Here is a 16,282-nt window from a genome sequence, read left to right on the forward strand (position 1 = left end):
GATAAGCCTTACAAGATGACATAAGAAAACAAATTATGAGCTGCTTAGTTAACCAGTGTAACCTCAGCCCTCGGCCAAAAAGACAGGAACGCTGTGTTTAGCAAGTAAAAGTAAAATAAATCAATTAACTCCTCTTTGCTAAATATAGATATCTACATGTACATATTTTTTTTAACTCACCTTTGACCAATGTGTAAAAGTTTCCTGCCCAGTGTTAGTAAAACCTGACCTGGCTTCATTTAAAAGAAACATTTATGAAGTGAGGCCAGTGACGTTCATTCTCACACAGCTTTTTCTAATAGATCTTAGGTCCAGCTTTATTACCTGCGCTGTTACAAACAAGGTGTGTGAACAATGAGCTTATTTTTTCGTTTTAAAGCGATGAGAGAACCCATGTGCCAGCTCATAAATGAGGCCCCCGCACTCTGTATCCGGAGGCGATCGGTAAACACAGCGTGATCTCAGTCTCGCTTGTAAACCTGCTCTGACTGCATGGGACAAAAAGCTGCAGTGGTGTCGAGATGTACTTTAGTTTACTTTCATGTTTCAGGAATTGGACCTCTAGATAAATACGGCCATCAAAAAAACCACATAACAGGACGGAAGAATGTCTGAAATGACCCTCCGGTGTTCCTGATCCCTTCCTGTGTGTCCTGTGCCAGTTCACAGAGACGGGTTTGCATGCAAGGGTGCTTCTGGAAAACCAGACTCTGGAGAGTAAGCAGATTTTTTGTCTAAGCAATACGCCCTCCTCTGTACGTGGGGGCACTTTGTCTGTAACTCAGGCTGTTCCATTTAGCTGCTTCTGAAAACAAACAGAGAGGAGAATTTCACACCCTGAGCACCTCTCGAGCGGATAAATCAGCCTGTATCTCCTATCTGCATCTCCTCCTCTTCTTCTTCTGCTTTTGCATGTCGCTGCTCTTCCTCTCTCTGTGCCATCTGTCTCTTCTTCTCCAGTCTCTCTTCATTCCACGCTCAGATGAAGCTCTGGGGAAAGACAAAAGCTGAGGAGGGGGTTGGCTGTCGGGCATCGCTTTCACTTTTAATTAAAACTTCACACCCAAATAAATGTAGCCGAGTATCACACCCACTCATATCACCCTATGAAAAGAGCCCGCTGGGGCCAGATGTTTGCCTTAGCAAGGATAAATATCTAAGTGGCAGCTTTCACTGTAAGGGAATCTGCTCCCTCTGTCGTTTTGTCGGATTAGCTGGGGTAAGGAAAACATGGGGATCGTGTTCCGTGTGTTTCCCACTCTCGGGCCGCTCAGCATAAACACCACAAGTTCTTGGCCTTCCTCACATCCGCCTCCTCCTCAGCTCCTCCACAGCTCTCCTCGGGCCCCTGGGGATTCCAGCGCCGGGGTTTGTTTTAGTAGCACATAGCCCCAGAAGAGTGTTTGGTTGTGTTGTGTGTCACACTGGGTGAGTGTTTGATTATGTTGAGTGTTACATGGTGCGGGTGTGCATGAGCAGAGAGGCGGGGGACGCTAATCCTTCTTCTGCTTTGTCCTCCGCTGTGCAGCTTTAGTCTTTGCAGGACACTTCACACTGGAGCTGTGGAGGAACTCATGGAGCCGCTGCTGCTGAGAGTGGGGGGACCACGGGGCTGTGAAGGTCTCACTGTTGTGTGCACAGGAAAAATGAATGAGTAAGGACTCCTTGAATATGAATGCCTAGAAAGAAAGGATGAATCAAGGCCACTACAGGTTCTCAAACCGCTTTCAATGATACGTCTGTTTGATCTGTTTGCAGGGGCCGTGCACGTGCTGCAATGACTTTCTTTCTAAAGGACACAGCTGTTGATACACTATGTTAAGACCCAAACCCCAAAAGTATTAACTGTGTATCTAATGCCTGATCTCTGTTATTTCTCTGTGACAAAGAACTCCATTATTTTATTTAAACCTTTAAAATAGAATCTATGAGCCATTTCTACATAGTCATTTATTCCTTCATTATGATAAATGTGGACGTTGTAGTTTTAGGGCATTTTCGCACTTGAAATTCTAAACCAAGGTTCATGTCTTTGTTTACATTTGATCCTGATAGTCTTGGTATCACATTGCAATTTAAGGAACACACTGACATCCTCGTCCTGTCGTCGTCACTTACGTGGGCTTTGTGTGTTTGACATCGAATGGCTCGTAGATGGGGGGAGGCACATTTCACACCAGTTATTTTGCTTCAGATTAAATTGAAAAGTCGGACGGTCCAGACCAAACAAGGTGTGATATCTCCCTAAGTACCACTTACACACTGTCTTGCTCTCGTTAATATTCAAAAGCACACAAAATGCATCTTAATACAACTCTGAAAAGAGTCCCCAACTAATTCACTATGTAATCTTGTTTGGTAAATCTTGAGTTTCCTGGTGTCTGAGAAAATGACTTGCTTGAAACATTTTTAAACCTTCCTATGAATTAATGAGATTTGCACTGGGAACCTCAAAATGTACTTATTTGACTTATTTCGATGAGTAAATTACAGGAAACATTATTCATCTTCCATTTGATGATTAAGCTCACAGGTGATCACAAAGGATAAAACATGTGTTGTTTGTGTGGGGATGTTTTTGTTGTAAAATGACAGTGCACACTTCCCTTATGAGTAAGCCATGTTCAGCCCTATTTGGCTGCGTTGAAGAAACCAGGCTGTTTAGCACGGAACACCTGGCCCAGTTGGGCTCTGGTTTGGGGCTACAGCCCGACCCCGCTAATAGGCACTGTAGAGCCCCCTCCCCTCCTCACAGACAGACACACACACACATACACACACACACACACACACACACACGCACACACACACACACACACACACACACCACATTAGCCTAGAACCACGTTCCACTTAATGAGACTCTGCCCTGGCCCGTAAACAAGCCCAGATGCAACCCCAAAACATGCACAGGAAATGTCTCATGACCAGAACAACACAAAAATCCTGCCAGCTCATGCATGATGGGGTGTGAACAGGAAGGCTGATCCTTGCAGGTTTTTCTCCCCCTCTGCTCCACAAGCACTTATTATCCTGGGGGGAAAGGGCCGCATGTGGTACTGCTGCTCTAGCTCTTGCTCCGCATGCCAAATCCTCGCCGGCCGCCAAGATCATCACAGACCGCTGCCTCGCTCCTTTTCCACAGCCTACAGTTACAGTGTGTACACAAACCACAGTTTATTCAGCACTGCACCGGACCTGGCATGTCAGCTTTGACACGCCACAATAGGAACAATGTCTGCTCCTGCACAAAGAGTATCTCTCATGCAACAAGGTTTTTATTTTACTTGTAGGGGGGCTGAGACCTTGACAAAAGGGCCAGTGTTAGAGTGAGTGTGGCCCCAGCTGGTTTCCTTTACTACACAGACTGGCTAATGTACAGTGATCAACTTGAGTCAACAGTCCTGGGCAGAAAAAGAAGGGTTTAATTGATGATAGGAATCTTTTTTTTTTTTTTGGTCAAATGTGGTTGAACTGCCCTGAAACGTCTCATTTCATTTTGAGTAAAACACAAACAACCCTGGACAAACTCACCGGCTACTTGCATAATGTGCAAAAAGAGTTAGTTAATTAAAAAGTTCATTTTGGCGAAACCGAGAATCCGGACTAAAGAATGGTTTCCATGGGTGACACAAGGGGTCTCCCACGCTATACACACACACACACACACACACAAACACACACACACACACACCCGAAACTCCACACAGACTCACAAGCCCCAAACACACACAGTCTCTCCTTAATTAGCCAATTACACCCCCCACACAAACTTCTGAACTACTTCACAAAGGACCTTTATACCTTTAGAAAATCTGGTCGAGTAAAATCACTCCACTGTTTGAGACCACATGCACCCCACTCACTAACTCATTTATTTATTACCTATACAAGATTATAAATTGAACTATTTAAAGAAATACTTTGGCATCTTGAAACTGAGAAGATTAGAATATTTGTCACGTCTATAGACTGTATATAAAGATGTCCGACATGACAGCTCCCTAAAAGTGAAGCCAAAGCATCTTGATTGCCCTCAAGTGGTTGGCTGCAGTTTAGATCAGAAACCCTGCCTCCTCCATGTTAACAAAAGGGATATGGACCAAACAAAAAAGTAAGTTTGGTTTCAATCGGTTATTTGATGCTGTAAAAACGTGAAACGGTCATGACTGACAGTACAGACCGACTCATGTATTAGCAGGACATTAATGTTGTGGCTTCATCTACCAACTCACAACTCGTATCCAGGATATTTAGGCTTCTTGTCCATCTATAATCTGTACAACAACTGTGAAGCTACAGCCATAATAATAATTATTATGTTATAAATGTATTGGTAAAGCACATTTAAAACAGCTGTTACAAATTTTTTTTAAACATCAAATACAACCGGCATAAATATTGCAAAAGTATATAATATTACAAACTCTAAAATCAAGAACATTATATATAATAAAACATCATCAATAATTGATGGAAAAGGAAACTAATCATATCTTCGAACAATCAAGTGAAAGCCGAAGGTAAGCGTTGAGTGATGATTGAAAAAAAAACTGAATTCCTGAGTTATTTGCTTCCTCTGCGAGTGTTAAACTACTATAAGCAGGTAAACTCCATTAGATAACAGGCTGCTCCAGAGCCAGCAGCGCTACGTCCCCAAGTTTGCAGTTGGGCACATTATCTGGAAACTTCCTGAATCAGGAGTGTCAATATGAAACCAAACCTAGTCTTAAGAAGGGGAAAGCAGACAAGAACAAACTTCAAAACTCCCAAAATCAAAGAGTGTGAAATGCAGTGGAGAATAGCAGCTCCTTACCCTGAGCCCGGGTGGGAGGGAGGGGATCAGCGCGTCGGCTCCGCGCTCTCTGAACACGGAGCCGAGGGGTGAGCCTTTGATGGCGGAGCGTGACATGAGCACATTTAGGATGGGGCTGCAGCGACAGTGTGACAGCAGACGCACTTGCCAGACACACGACTGAGCCCTGGATCTGACGGGGTTGTGATCCACTCTGCTACCTGCTGACAGACAATTCAGTGCCTGCAATCGTGACTCACATCAACGATCCCGCTTTAACTGTCCCACTGGGGCCTTTCCTCTTCTTTTAAAAAGCTCGACTCAAGAGTTGATAGATGCTGAGCTCTCATACCCTCGCACTGAATTCATGTCTTCCAGCATTTTCAAAGTGCCACGGATTTTAATGTTGAATCTAGACCGCTGCTGGAGCTGCACTGTTGGTCGATCATTCTTTAGTAGTTCAGTCGAGGGCACAAACAAAAACCACGGGGGTTTAAAGATGTTCAGGAGGGTCAGAGTGGGTTTCAGGGCTGAACTTAGACTCCCACATCCTGTCCTTTTACACTCCCTCCCTTTAAAGTGATTCTAAAAGCAGTCCTTGCACGGGTTTGTGCTCTTTGTTGATGCTATTTTCACTCTTTCTTCCCGTCCTTTGTAACTCCTGCTCCCTCTCTTTTTCTCTGGGGAGAGACTCTTTGGTACAAGAGATTAGAGCGGGTGCTGCCTAGCAACTGAATAAAAATGGCAGCTACAAAAGGGGCGCTCTCACTCTCCAACGTCTGACCTACATAATCCCAAGCCTCTGATCGTGCAACACAACAAAATGATGAAAGGCCCTGCTGGGATTTAACCCTCAAACAAATACTTGTCATCGCTGACCCCCTGGCTCAAAGAGCGATCGCGCCTCCTGTGAAAAACACTGAAGGGTGACTTCTGAAAATCTTGATGGTGCCTAATTAGAAAGGAAGAAGAGGCTGTGAACACTATTGGAAATGAGATGAATGCATTTGAGGAGATGGCAGCAGAGTGGCAAAGGAGATTAACAGTGATCACAGCAGTGCTGTTGGCTTCAGAGAGCGAGAGCGAGCTGCGGAACCTCCCTCTGTTCACTGATTCATCTCTCCTTCAGCCACAGGCAGACAGAGCACAGGAATGAGCACAGAGGGATGAGAAAGCTTTACTTCTCTGGCTTCTGCTTGTTGATCAAAGGAACTGAAAAACCACATGGAGTGAAAAGATACAGCAAGAAAAAAAGATGGAAACTTTTTCTTGAAACTTTCTCCACCCGCAGTGTTTCGTAATATCATCTGAACAGCCTTTAGTGCGCGGTACCGCTTTGGGTTGTGCCCCCGCTCCTGCCCTGTCTGCACCTTTGACACCTCTGACATTACATTACTTTACTGCATTTCCCAACAATACTGGACTATATGTGCATTCCGTCTTTGCAGGAACAAGATCTAGATGTAATCTAGATTGTATATGAATCCCTGTGGAATAAAAGTGAGACATCAGTCACTGTTTACAGAAACCTTTTCATGCCCTTCACTATAAAGCCCATTGTATGTTATGATTTTAACGTAACAAATGTCTCACTATTTTTCTTGTGTTTTCATTTTGAACACTTCTCGAGGTAAAGAAACTCCATCCATCCAACATCAATTCCTACCGCTTATCCTGTAAGGGTTGTGGGAAGCTAGAGCCAATCCCACTAGACATTGGGTGAGAGGCAGGGTACACCCTGTTCAGGTTACCAGCATATCACTGGGCCAACAAACAGCTGGCCAACAACTATACTCTCACATCTATGAGTCTCAAAATATCCTAAACCCAGTCTGCATGTCTTTGGACTGTGAGAGGAAGCCGGAGAAAACCCACTCAGACACATGGAGAACATGCAAACTCCACAATAAAAGTCACCAAATACCTTGTTGCTCTTGATATCTCGTGTACATGGAAGAGTTACCAAGAGGCTCTGTGTTAAAATGAAACAATCCAAAATCCCAATACCAAAGTAGTTTAATCCAAAATCCTGATGTTGCCACCAGTTACATTCCTGAAATGTGTGTAACAGTTTATAGACTTCAGTGTTTGTATTTATACCTTGTTTTGAGGTTGAAGTCCTGTTTAAGGCCCGCTCCAATTACAATTACAATGTTCTGTTTTTTGTGAATGTGCATAGGTAGATTTTAAGATGCATTTATTAGTCCCAAACACATGCACAGACATGCAAAGGCACACTCATGCAGGTAGGGAAATTTAACTTCTGCTTTTGACCCATCTGGTTTAGGACACACAGAGCAGGAAGCGACCATGTATGGCGCTCGGGAAAGATTTTTATAGTCATTGGATGTGAAGACAACAGCTCCCATGATCCCACTCTGATTCATGACATCATCAATCGAGGTCTTCTGTCATTGTTTTGATTCAGGAAACCCTAGTGGGCGGAGATAAATATTTTGCATTGGATAAACAATATTTGCCATTGCCAAGGAGGTTTGTTAGTAAGCAGTATTACTAATAGATCCACAGGACTGATTTCAAGGATATTTTGTGGAGGTGTAAAGCATGACCCTAAGGAAGTAACCATTATGTTTTGGTGCAGATCTGGACTAGGGAGAGGATCAAAGCATTTTGTTTCACTCTATTTTACCTTGTGAGAGAGGATGTGGATTTTCAAAGAGAGAGCATTAATTAGAATTTATTTTTATATCTCTAAATATGTCAGAATGGGATCATAACACATTTAAGTTTATAACAAGATTCTAGGTCTTTTAAGCTTATGTTTAATTTATACTTAGTTCTGATTTAATTCAAATTATTTAAATTTCCTTCCCTCTAGTTCATGTCTCTGCCCTCTTTGGATGAAGATGAAAGGGTGACATCTGGATGTCTGGTGATTTACGTCCTTCATCTCACATCAAGTACATTTCCTCCTTTCAGTAGCAACTCATCTGCACTGCAGTGTCCAGACGATCAGTCTGTCAGTTATGGGGCTTTATGTCTTATTTCCTTAAGTGGACAAAACACTCAGTTGTGTTTGTCCACTTTTTTTTTACAAATGAAATTCTCTTGAATGAAGAGTCATATTATTTTAATCTTGTGCAGCAATTAGCTTTATTTGATAAGGTGACGATTGGATAATACAAATGGAAAAACAGAGTCATACCGCTAACAGTGGGTGTTTTGCTGACCCAGTATGAAAAATGAATCCTGACTTATGGATCTTATACAAAAAGGAGAGGTGAAGATTGTTTATCTTATTCTATTCAAACTCCTGATTGGTGTGTTTCTGTTGATTAGGTAACATTTGATTTTGAATTGAATAAAAAGCCTCTGCACTGCTGCTCAAATTCCCAAACACTGAACGCTCCTCTGTTCCCGAGAGCAGCCTCTCAGCCTGCGTGCCTCAAATTTGCCTGACGTGATAAATGCTGCAGAACAATTTCAGCTGCTCCATCTCTTCAGCCACTTCAGCACACTTGACACTGTATTTCAACGTAGAGCCAAATTCTCCCTGCTTTTTAACCTCTGGAGCAGATTCTTCTCACAGGTCAGCGTGTACATGTTGATGTCTGCGTAGTGACCTGGGTCAGTCGTTTTTTTCGGGATCATATGTGTGTTTGTTTCCTGTTCTAACAGCGAAACCAGTGGTGTACTACAGGGTGTCTGACTGGAGTCCGGTTGCGTGGAGTGCTGAGCTGTCTGAACTCTGCTGCTCTCTGACTGCTGCATTTTCATGGAAAGCGCCTCTTTGGGGGCCTGCAGCTTTTCAATGCGCTCATTTACACATCAAAACAGCACAGGAAAGGGATAGTGCTCAAGGGGGGTGAGGGACTGCAGGAGGAGGGAGGGCAGAGTAATGAAGGATGCTTTATTTTCCCTTCTCCCCCCTCAGGGGTGGGCGGGGGGTGTAAGTCTACGAGGGAGGCACATTGATGCCATAATGATCGCCTTTAATCAGACCCATGACCAGATGGAGGGATTTCTACTCGGCAGACAAAAACATGGTGTCAGCATCTAAAGCGGGATAACCGCTGAGGCGTTTTTACGTCTGAGAAAGAAAAAAACAAATTCCACAAATCCTGGGTAAATAGTATCGCTCTGTGTTTCTTCAGAATCAACAAATACACAGTTCGCCTCGCGGGCAACAAAATAAAATATGCCTGAGAAACCTGTGAGGAGAATGTGTTGCCTTTTCTGGGAGTAGTCTCAGTTTGGGCCCCAGACAAACTCGCTGCACAGTGCGACTGATGCTGACACTGTCTAACCTCCTGAGCCAGAGGAGAAGAAAAACAGAGGCGACTCTCAGCCAAACTAAATCTTTTGAATGAGAGTGAAGCGTATACTCGCTCCTGAAATTCGACGTTACGGGAAGATGGGGTGGGGTCTTCTTCAAAACAAGCCTGGTGTTGATTGGCTGGCTCAACCTCTGTAGAGCTCTGGTGTGTGTGTTTGCTCCAGGTATTTCAGATTTTGTGGAGACCTAAACCTGTTTGCACAGCCACATTATGGGAACTTGTTTCCTTATGGGGAAAAGTAAATCTCCAAGAAATGAATGAATGAAAGTCAACAAAATTTGTGCAGAAGACAAGACTGTGTGTGTGTGTTTGTGTGTCTGTGAGTGAGTGTGTTTATAGTAATTTTTTAACCTTTATGGGACCTTTTCCTTCATAAACACAACCCTGTGAGGACCAGTAGACCTCACAGGGACCAAAGCTCGGCCCTAATGAGGCAAAAGGTCACTTCCGAGCTCCTGGTTAATGTTAATGGACAGATGTGAATTGTTGTTAGGTTTAAATAATGGGTTAGGAATAAATTGGTCTTGGTTAGGGATAAGGTTTTAGTTATTCTGTCCAAAAAAAATGGAAGTCAATGCTTCCATGCAGGTACGTCTTATTTTGTGGGGACCTAAACCTGTTTGCACAGTTGCATTTTGGGGACTTGTCTTGCTTTTAATGAGAAAATCTCCAGTAGTCAATGTCAATGTAATGTCCTCTGAATTCATAGAGGCAAGACCTAGTGTGAATGTGTGTGTGTGTGTGTGTGTGTGTTTGTGTGTGTGTGTGTGTCTGTGTGTGTATGTGTGTGTGTGTGTTTGTGTGTGTGAAGGAAAGGTGTTCCCGGCAGCCACATCTCTGGCGCCAAAAGGAACCACAGCTCAAACAAACTCTGTTTTTGGAATGAAGCGTTCTTTCTTGCCTCTATCTGAAGCCCTGATTCCTTTCCTCTGCGTGTGAGAGAGAGAGTAAGGAGCTAAAAATAGCCGTCAGTGACCTGGAAATGTAGAATTCATATTTGTGGGGGAAAAACCGAACCAGAGCAAAGTCATCGTGTTGCAGGTCATTTTTCTGTAGACCTTTTTAATCTTAAAAAATCTCTCTCTCTCTCTCTCTCTCGCGCTCTCTCTCTCTCTCTCTCTAAACCATATTAAGCAATAAATAAAAAATAAAGGGGAAAGGGAAAGACAGCACAGGTTTTGCTACAGAAGACCAACTTGCCCTCGGCACCACCCTGATGTCCTTAACCCTCTGCAGCTACCCCCTCCCTATCTAATCAGTGCAGCACGGCACAGGTGGAACAAGCTGGTTTGTGTCTCACACAGCAAGTGTTTGGTCTGTCTGGGTCATGTCACTGGAGTGTAAACTGGGAAGGAAGCACGCGCCCCCGCTCAGGCACCCATGAACTGGAACATGTGGCTGAAAGCACCACCAGCCGAGTCTCCGGCTGCGAGCGTGCTCCAAGCAAAACAGGCCCCTTTTTTTGTTATAGTTAAATGTGATCCACACGGTGTCAGAGTCCAGGACTGGCAGCGCTCGCCTGCCAAGCCGTGGACAGCGTCTACAATGGCTGAGTAATGAAAACAAAAAAAGGGGAGGATGTTGGTAGTTAACCCACATCTTGTTCTGCAGGAGGAAGGAATATGTAATTTAAGTTAACTCAAGCGTTGCACACATCCACACGGTGCGGCACAGAGTGGAAATGTGGTTAAATTACTGCAGAGATGCACCTTCAATTTAAACCAGTGTGTGTGTTTGGTAAATGAATACTAACGTGGAACAAGCTGTAGTAGCATGAATCACATTCAAACTGCTGGAATGCAAATGGTGGAAAAATGGAAACAGAACAGCTTCTAACCTCCGGAGATGTCAGCGAGCACACGCCTGGTTCACGCCGCTGAGGTTCCAGTAACGTAATGAAAACAAGCTCCCGGTCATCACACTTTTTCCATATTATCCCTCCCATGTGTTGTTGCTGCTGCTGCTGCTCGTGACACAATATCACACAGTCATAGCAAACAATCAATTACACCGCTGTCAAACACTGTGATTTCCAGTGTTCACTGTGAATAACTTGCTGTGTGTGGCTCCAATTTATGTTGGCACTTAAAATGTTAAATACTAAAAACCATTTATTTACACTTTTTAATGGACCATTTGAGAACATGGTGGCTCTTGTGCTCAATAAAATAGACTTTTATGACCGAAAAGTTAGTTGCAAGACATAATTTGGGGTATTTACCTAATGAAAATAATGTTATACAAACTATTTGTAGAAACTCATGGGAATTTCGGAAGAATTTATGGGTGCATTGTTTCTTAGACCCAACAAAACTCCCAGCGTATCAAATTCAATCATTTGAATATGGAAATGTGGGTGTTATGTGTCCTGGAATTCCCTTAATTAAGAAAATGCACTTCCAAAAGCCACAAACCACACAGAAATGTTAATATTAGGTTTATAATCCATCTACTAGATGAACGACCAGGACTGAGTGCCTGTGCTCGACTTCAATCTGTCAGTGAAACCATGCAATAAGGCTGAAATCCACAGATGTGTCGCCTCACATCAAAGTGATGAGTGTTTGCTCGAGGATCAAATGGAGCAGCGAGAGGGCAACAACAGTGATTCTGAGGAAGGATTAAAACAGCCATTAATTAAATATACTCCTCTGCAAGCTGCGGCTGCCATTTTTTTTTTTTTAAGACTATGATGCAAGCATGAATACTTGCCACGGTTTGTCACTCTATTCATCAGCGATTCTCTTTGAGGATTATTGTTGGGGGACGCCTCCAGGATGTGAAGCATGCACTTGGAAGACAACACATTTTGGCGGGGTGCTCCCGATGTACAAAAAAAATTGCAGATCCCAGGAGAAGACTGGCAGGAAAATCCGGGACGGAAATAAGTAATAATTTGTGTCTATTAAACCTCAGCTTAAGTCTGTTGAAACGGTTGAATATTCATTCAAGACACATTATAAGTGAGACAGTCAAAACGACAACAACAATAACACCAGGCTGTGAGCTGAACATGAATTCCACACATTTATTATCCACCAAAAAGGCCAGAACCAGAGTTCTTAGAAAAGGCACTTAATTTCCCTTGACCTTTAATAAACGTATCTAAACAACAAATCTGATAAGAGGCAAGGTGAACTTTAAATTAAATATATTTACAATAAATACAACTTTTATACAGATTTATACAGTGAAACATGCCACTGTCAGGAGGAGAAGGACAGACCGACATTTCCCAAGATGCCTCCCATAACAGTCTCGTTTTTTTTTACTTTGCAACACTGGGCATTTTTTCTCCACAGAACACTATGAACAGAAAAATATGTGTAACAATACTGAACGTTTCCCTTTATGCTTTAAATACTGTTTATAGCTAGTATCTCATGCCTGTACCTGTGTGTCCCTTGGCAGCAGCAGAACAGTTCAACCACCCTTCTTCTCATAAAGTCTTTAGCAGCTCCTTACACAGGGCATTAGGGTTGTGTGTGTACATTTGTGTTTTCATTTTGCAGTGTGTGTGTGTGTCGCTGCGTGCTCCCTCTCAGACGTGTGTGGGGTTGTCTGAGTGCAGGTCAGTCTTGGCCATGTGCAGAACCACAGCAGGAGACTTGTAGTGGCAGTGCGTGCTGCCGCAGCTCACGCCGCTGCAGGGTTTCCTGCTACTAGTCCTGTCCATCAGCTTCCTGCTGCACAGGCCCTGCCAGGTCTGCAGGGTCTTTGAGCTCCACACCCACACTCCGCTGGTGATGCCCACCACCAGCGACATGAAGATCTTGAGCATGAACACGGCCACAGTGGGCACGGACGCCTGCAGCGTGCACTCGCCGCTGTGGCCGTTGAACGAGCCGCACTTCATCTGCAGCCCCCTCAGCTTCCAGTAGTCCATGTTGAGCCTCTCGTAGAAGTAGCAGACTATGACGCAGGTGGCGGGCACCGTGTAGAGGATGGAGTAGATGCCAATCTTCACCATGAGCTTCTCCAGCTTCTCCGTGTTGGTGCCCTCCGTCTTCATCACCTTGCGGATGTGGAAGAGAGCCACGAAGCCTGTGAGGATGAAAGAGGTGCCGATGACCAGGTAGCAGGAGAGAGGGATGAGGACGAAGCCTGTGAGGGCCCCAGAGTCCATACTGCCTACGTAGCACAGTCCTGTCAGCTCATCGCCGGCCACCTTCCTCATTGTGAGGATGATGATGGTCTTTAGAGCAGGGATGCCCCAAGCAGCCATATGGAAGTAGTTGCTGTGGGCTTCGATAGCCTCGTGGCCCCACTTCTTTCCCGCAGCAAGGAACCAGGTGAGGGTGAGGATGACCCACCAGATGGAGGAGGCCATGCCAAAGTAGTAGAGGATGAGGAAGACGATGGTGCAGCCTGTGGACTCCAGCCCCTCCTGGATGATGTAGAGCTCGCCATGCTCCCGGTCACAGGCAATGTTTTCAGCTCCTGCCACCGAGCGGATGATGAAGGCCACGGAGTAGACGTTGTAGCACATGGAGAGGAAGATGATGGGCCGCTCTGGGTACTGGAAGCGGTGGGGCTCCAGGAGGAAGGTCAGGACAGTGAACGCAGTGGAGACGAAGCAGAGGGTGGACCACACCGTCATCCAGATGAAGGCAAAGTCCTTGTCCTGTCTGGACCAGAAGACGTCTACAGCCGGGGAGCAGCGGGGCGCACACGACTGGCTCTTCTCCACGAACTGGAACTTGTCCGGGTTCTCGCAGGAGCCCACTATGCCCGGCGAGCGGGCGCCGCTGGTGCCCGGCTGCCTGGGGCGAGGGGGCACAAGAAGCATGCCCTCGCCCTTCTTGACCTCCGTCCTGGTTTCGTTCTCGGGTGCCTCCATGCACAGGGCGTTGGGGTCGTTCCTGGTGGGCAGCTTGGAGCAGTCGAGCGAGTCGGGCCAGGTGTAGCTGAACTTCTTCATGATGGGGGCACACCTCTCCCTGGCCTGCTCGCACATGGGTCTGCAGGCGGGGATGGAGGTCGACACCTTGTCCGTGCACATGGGGGCGTAGAGGGAGCAGAGGAAGAAGCGGAGGTGCACGTCGCAGCCGTAGGCCACCAGGGGGGCGAACTCCTTCAGCTTAATGGCAGCCTCCTTCTGGTCGTCGTGGTCCATGAAGTTGGGCATGCGGGTCAGGTTGTAGCCGATCCCCTGGCACATGGGGATCGAGATGGGCTCGCACTTGGCCGGTCGGCCGCGCTCCAGGTCGTAGGAGCCGATCTCGAAGCTGGAGCCTGAAATCACCAGCAGGCACCAGAGGAAAATCCCCACCTTCAGCGCGCAACCATCCATGCTCATCGTTTTTTGTTGCGAAAACAGAGCTCGGTCTCTTCAAACACCAACATGAAACCAGGGGGAAAGTCACAATCACGGGGTCGCTTCCACAGACAGATCCCCACTATATCCCCATGGCGGAGGCAGGTCCGAGCGTCGCCTTCACCGCCTCAAAAACACTCCAGAAAGACCCAGCTCCACACGCACTGGCACGCTGTTGAATTATTGAATGTGGAGCTGAGACGATTAATCCCACCGGGAGGCGAGAAGAGGGTCCGCGGGCAAAGCGTGACAGTCGGAAAACTTCGACAAAACAATGGGGTGAAATAAAAAATCGGACGCGGGGAGCCGAGAGTTTAGGATCCGCCGAGCGAGCGTGAGGCGCCCGCGGAGGAGAGGCGGCCGCAGCGGGGTCCGGAGAGCTGAGCGGCGGCCACTGTCTGTCCCTCTGCCCGCCTGTCTGCGTGTGTCTGCTGGCTCCGGCTCCTCCGCTTTCAGGCTCGACACTGAAGTTTGAGAGGCGCTCAGTGGGACTTCAGTCCGGGGGAGGCGGGGGGTGGGGAGGAGGAGGAGGAGACGGCGGGGGGAGAAGGAGGAGGTCGCTCCGTGACGCTCACATTTCAGCCGGAGCAAGAAGGAAAATTATCAGACAGATGCTGGAGGATGGTCAAATACCTCCGACATTTCTGCCCCGAATATAACTCCCAGTGCTGGAGTAAAAGTAGCCACAGAATACGATGCGAAATACTACATTACAAACGAAACACCTCAATTTGACAATGTCAATGAACCTACAGAAATGTCAGTAAAGTATGGCAATTATAGTAAGTCATGAATTGTACACTTACTTGTAATGTAGTTTTATTGGTATTTTTACTTAAGTAAAGCGTGTAAATACTTCCTCTACCACTGCTATCTTTGCAGAATGGCTTTATTGGGTTCCATACTCATGCAGATGGGTTTGAAAGGTATCTCTTTTGCGAAAGGTTAAGTACAAATATGTTAAATCCAAGCCAAAATAATTAAAAGTACTGTATTCAAAATTATACTTGAGCAAATATGCAGGACTATAGATTAACCTTCGGGAAGACTCCAGAAAAAACTTGAACAGCTAACAGCCCCCCCCCCCCCCTTATAATTTGACGAAATAAAAAAATGGTTTAACATTGACAACATGTATGCATACCGACAAAACAGTGAATGATGAAACAAAAGATAAAGATTTGCACACAGAAGATGCAAGTTGAACTTAAGAAACATAAAACTACCACTCCAATCCTTCACCATATTATTTTATGTGTAAAACTGTTTTGTTCTGTATTAAGATTTACAAAACTATAAGATCGGATGTAAATGCAGGCCTGTTTAGAGAACAACATTCATTCAGTCAGATTAATATAAACTACATAGTGAACTTGGGTCATTTGAGGCCATTGCCAAGTATTTATAGTAGAGTGCTCATTATGCAGCCTGTGTCACTGTTGTACCCTTTTATATAATATCAGTGGAAACTGATGCATGAATGTCTCAACCGATTTTAAAACTGTATAGAGCGTTGGGTAGGTTTTTTTTTTATAACTCTATTGTACACTTTCTACATACATTCCAAATGTACAAAGTGAACTGCAGGGAAGTACAAGAATAAAATAGCTTAAAATGGAAATGCTGTCAGTGACATCATCGTTTTAACCAGTAGGATACGATTAAGCAGTCAAATCTACTGTAATATGCTCATTGTATTAAGATTCATGTGCAAAGTAACAACAAATGAATCAGACATTTGTGTTTACATTCAAAAAGTTATATAACGTCAAAATACGTGAGTACCAAATATGCCAGTTACTTTTAGCATAGTATTTATTGACACTTTGATCCTATGGTGTAATATCTGAAGCAGACATATGGTGTTCTATT

The 16,282-nt window shown here is 45.1% G+C and overlaps 1 protein-coding gene across 1 annotated transcript; it reads right to left on the reverse strand.

The window, feature by feature from the left end:
• Nucleotides 1-12,107: 12,107 nt before the first annotated feature.
• On the reverse strand, nt 12,108-14,869 carry fzd9b (frizzled class receptor 9b). The gene has a single exon (XM_062386102.1). It carries the CDS (start codon nt 14,390-14,392, stop codon nt 12,635-12,637), a length of 1,758 nt encoding a protein of 585 aa, XP_062242086.1. The 5' UTR covers nt 14,393-14,869; the 3' UTR covers nt 12,108-12,634.
• Nucleotides 14,870-16,282: the final 1,413 nt, after the last annotated feature.

This window comes from Platichthys flesus, chromosome 4 (assembly GCF_949316205.1).
Source record: "Platichthys flesus chromosome 4, fPlaFle2.1, whole genome shotgun sequence".
NCBI lineage: Eukaryota > Metazoa > Chordata > Actinopteri > Pleuronectiformes > Pleuronectidae > Platichthys > Platichthys flesus.

Excerpts from the sequence above, each read along its gene's own strand:
- fzd9b (XM_062386102.1), bottom strand. The coding sequence starts at position 14,392 with ATGAGCATGGATGGTTGCGCGCTGAAGGTGGGGATTTTCCTCTGGTGC.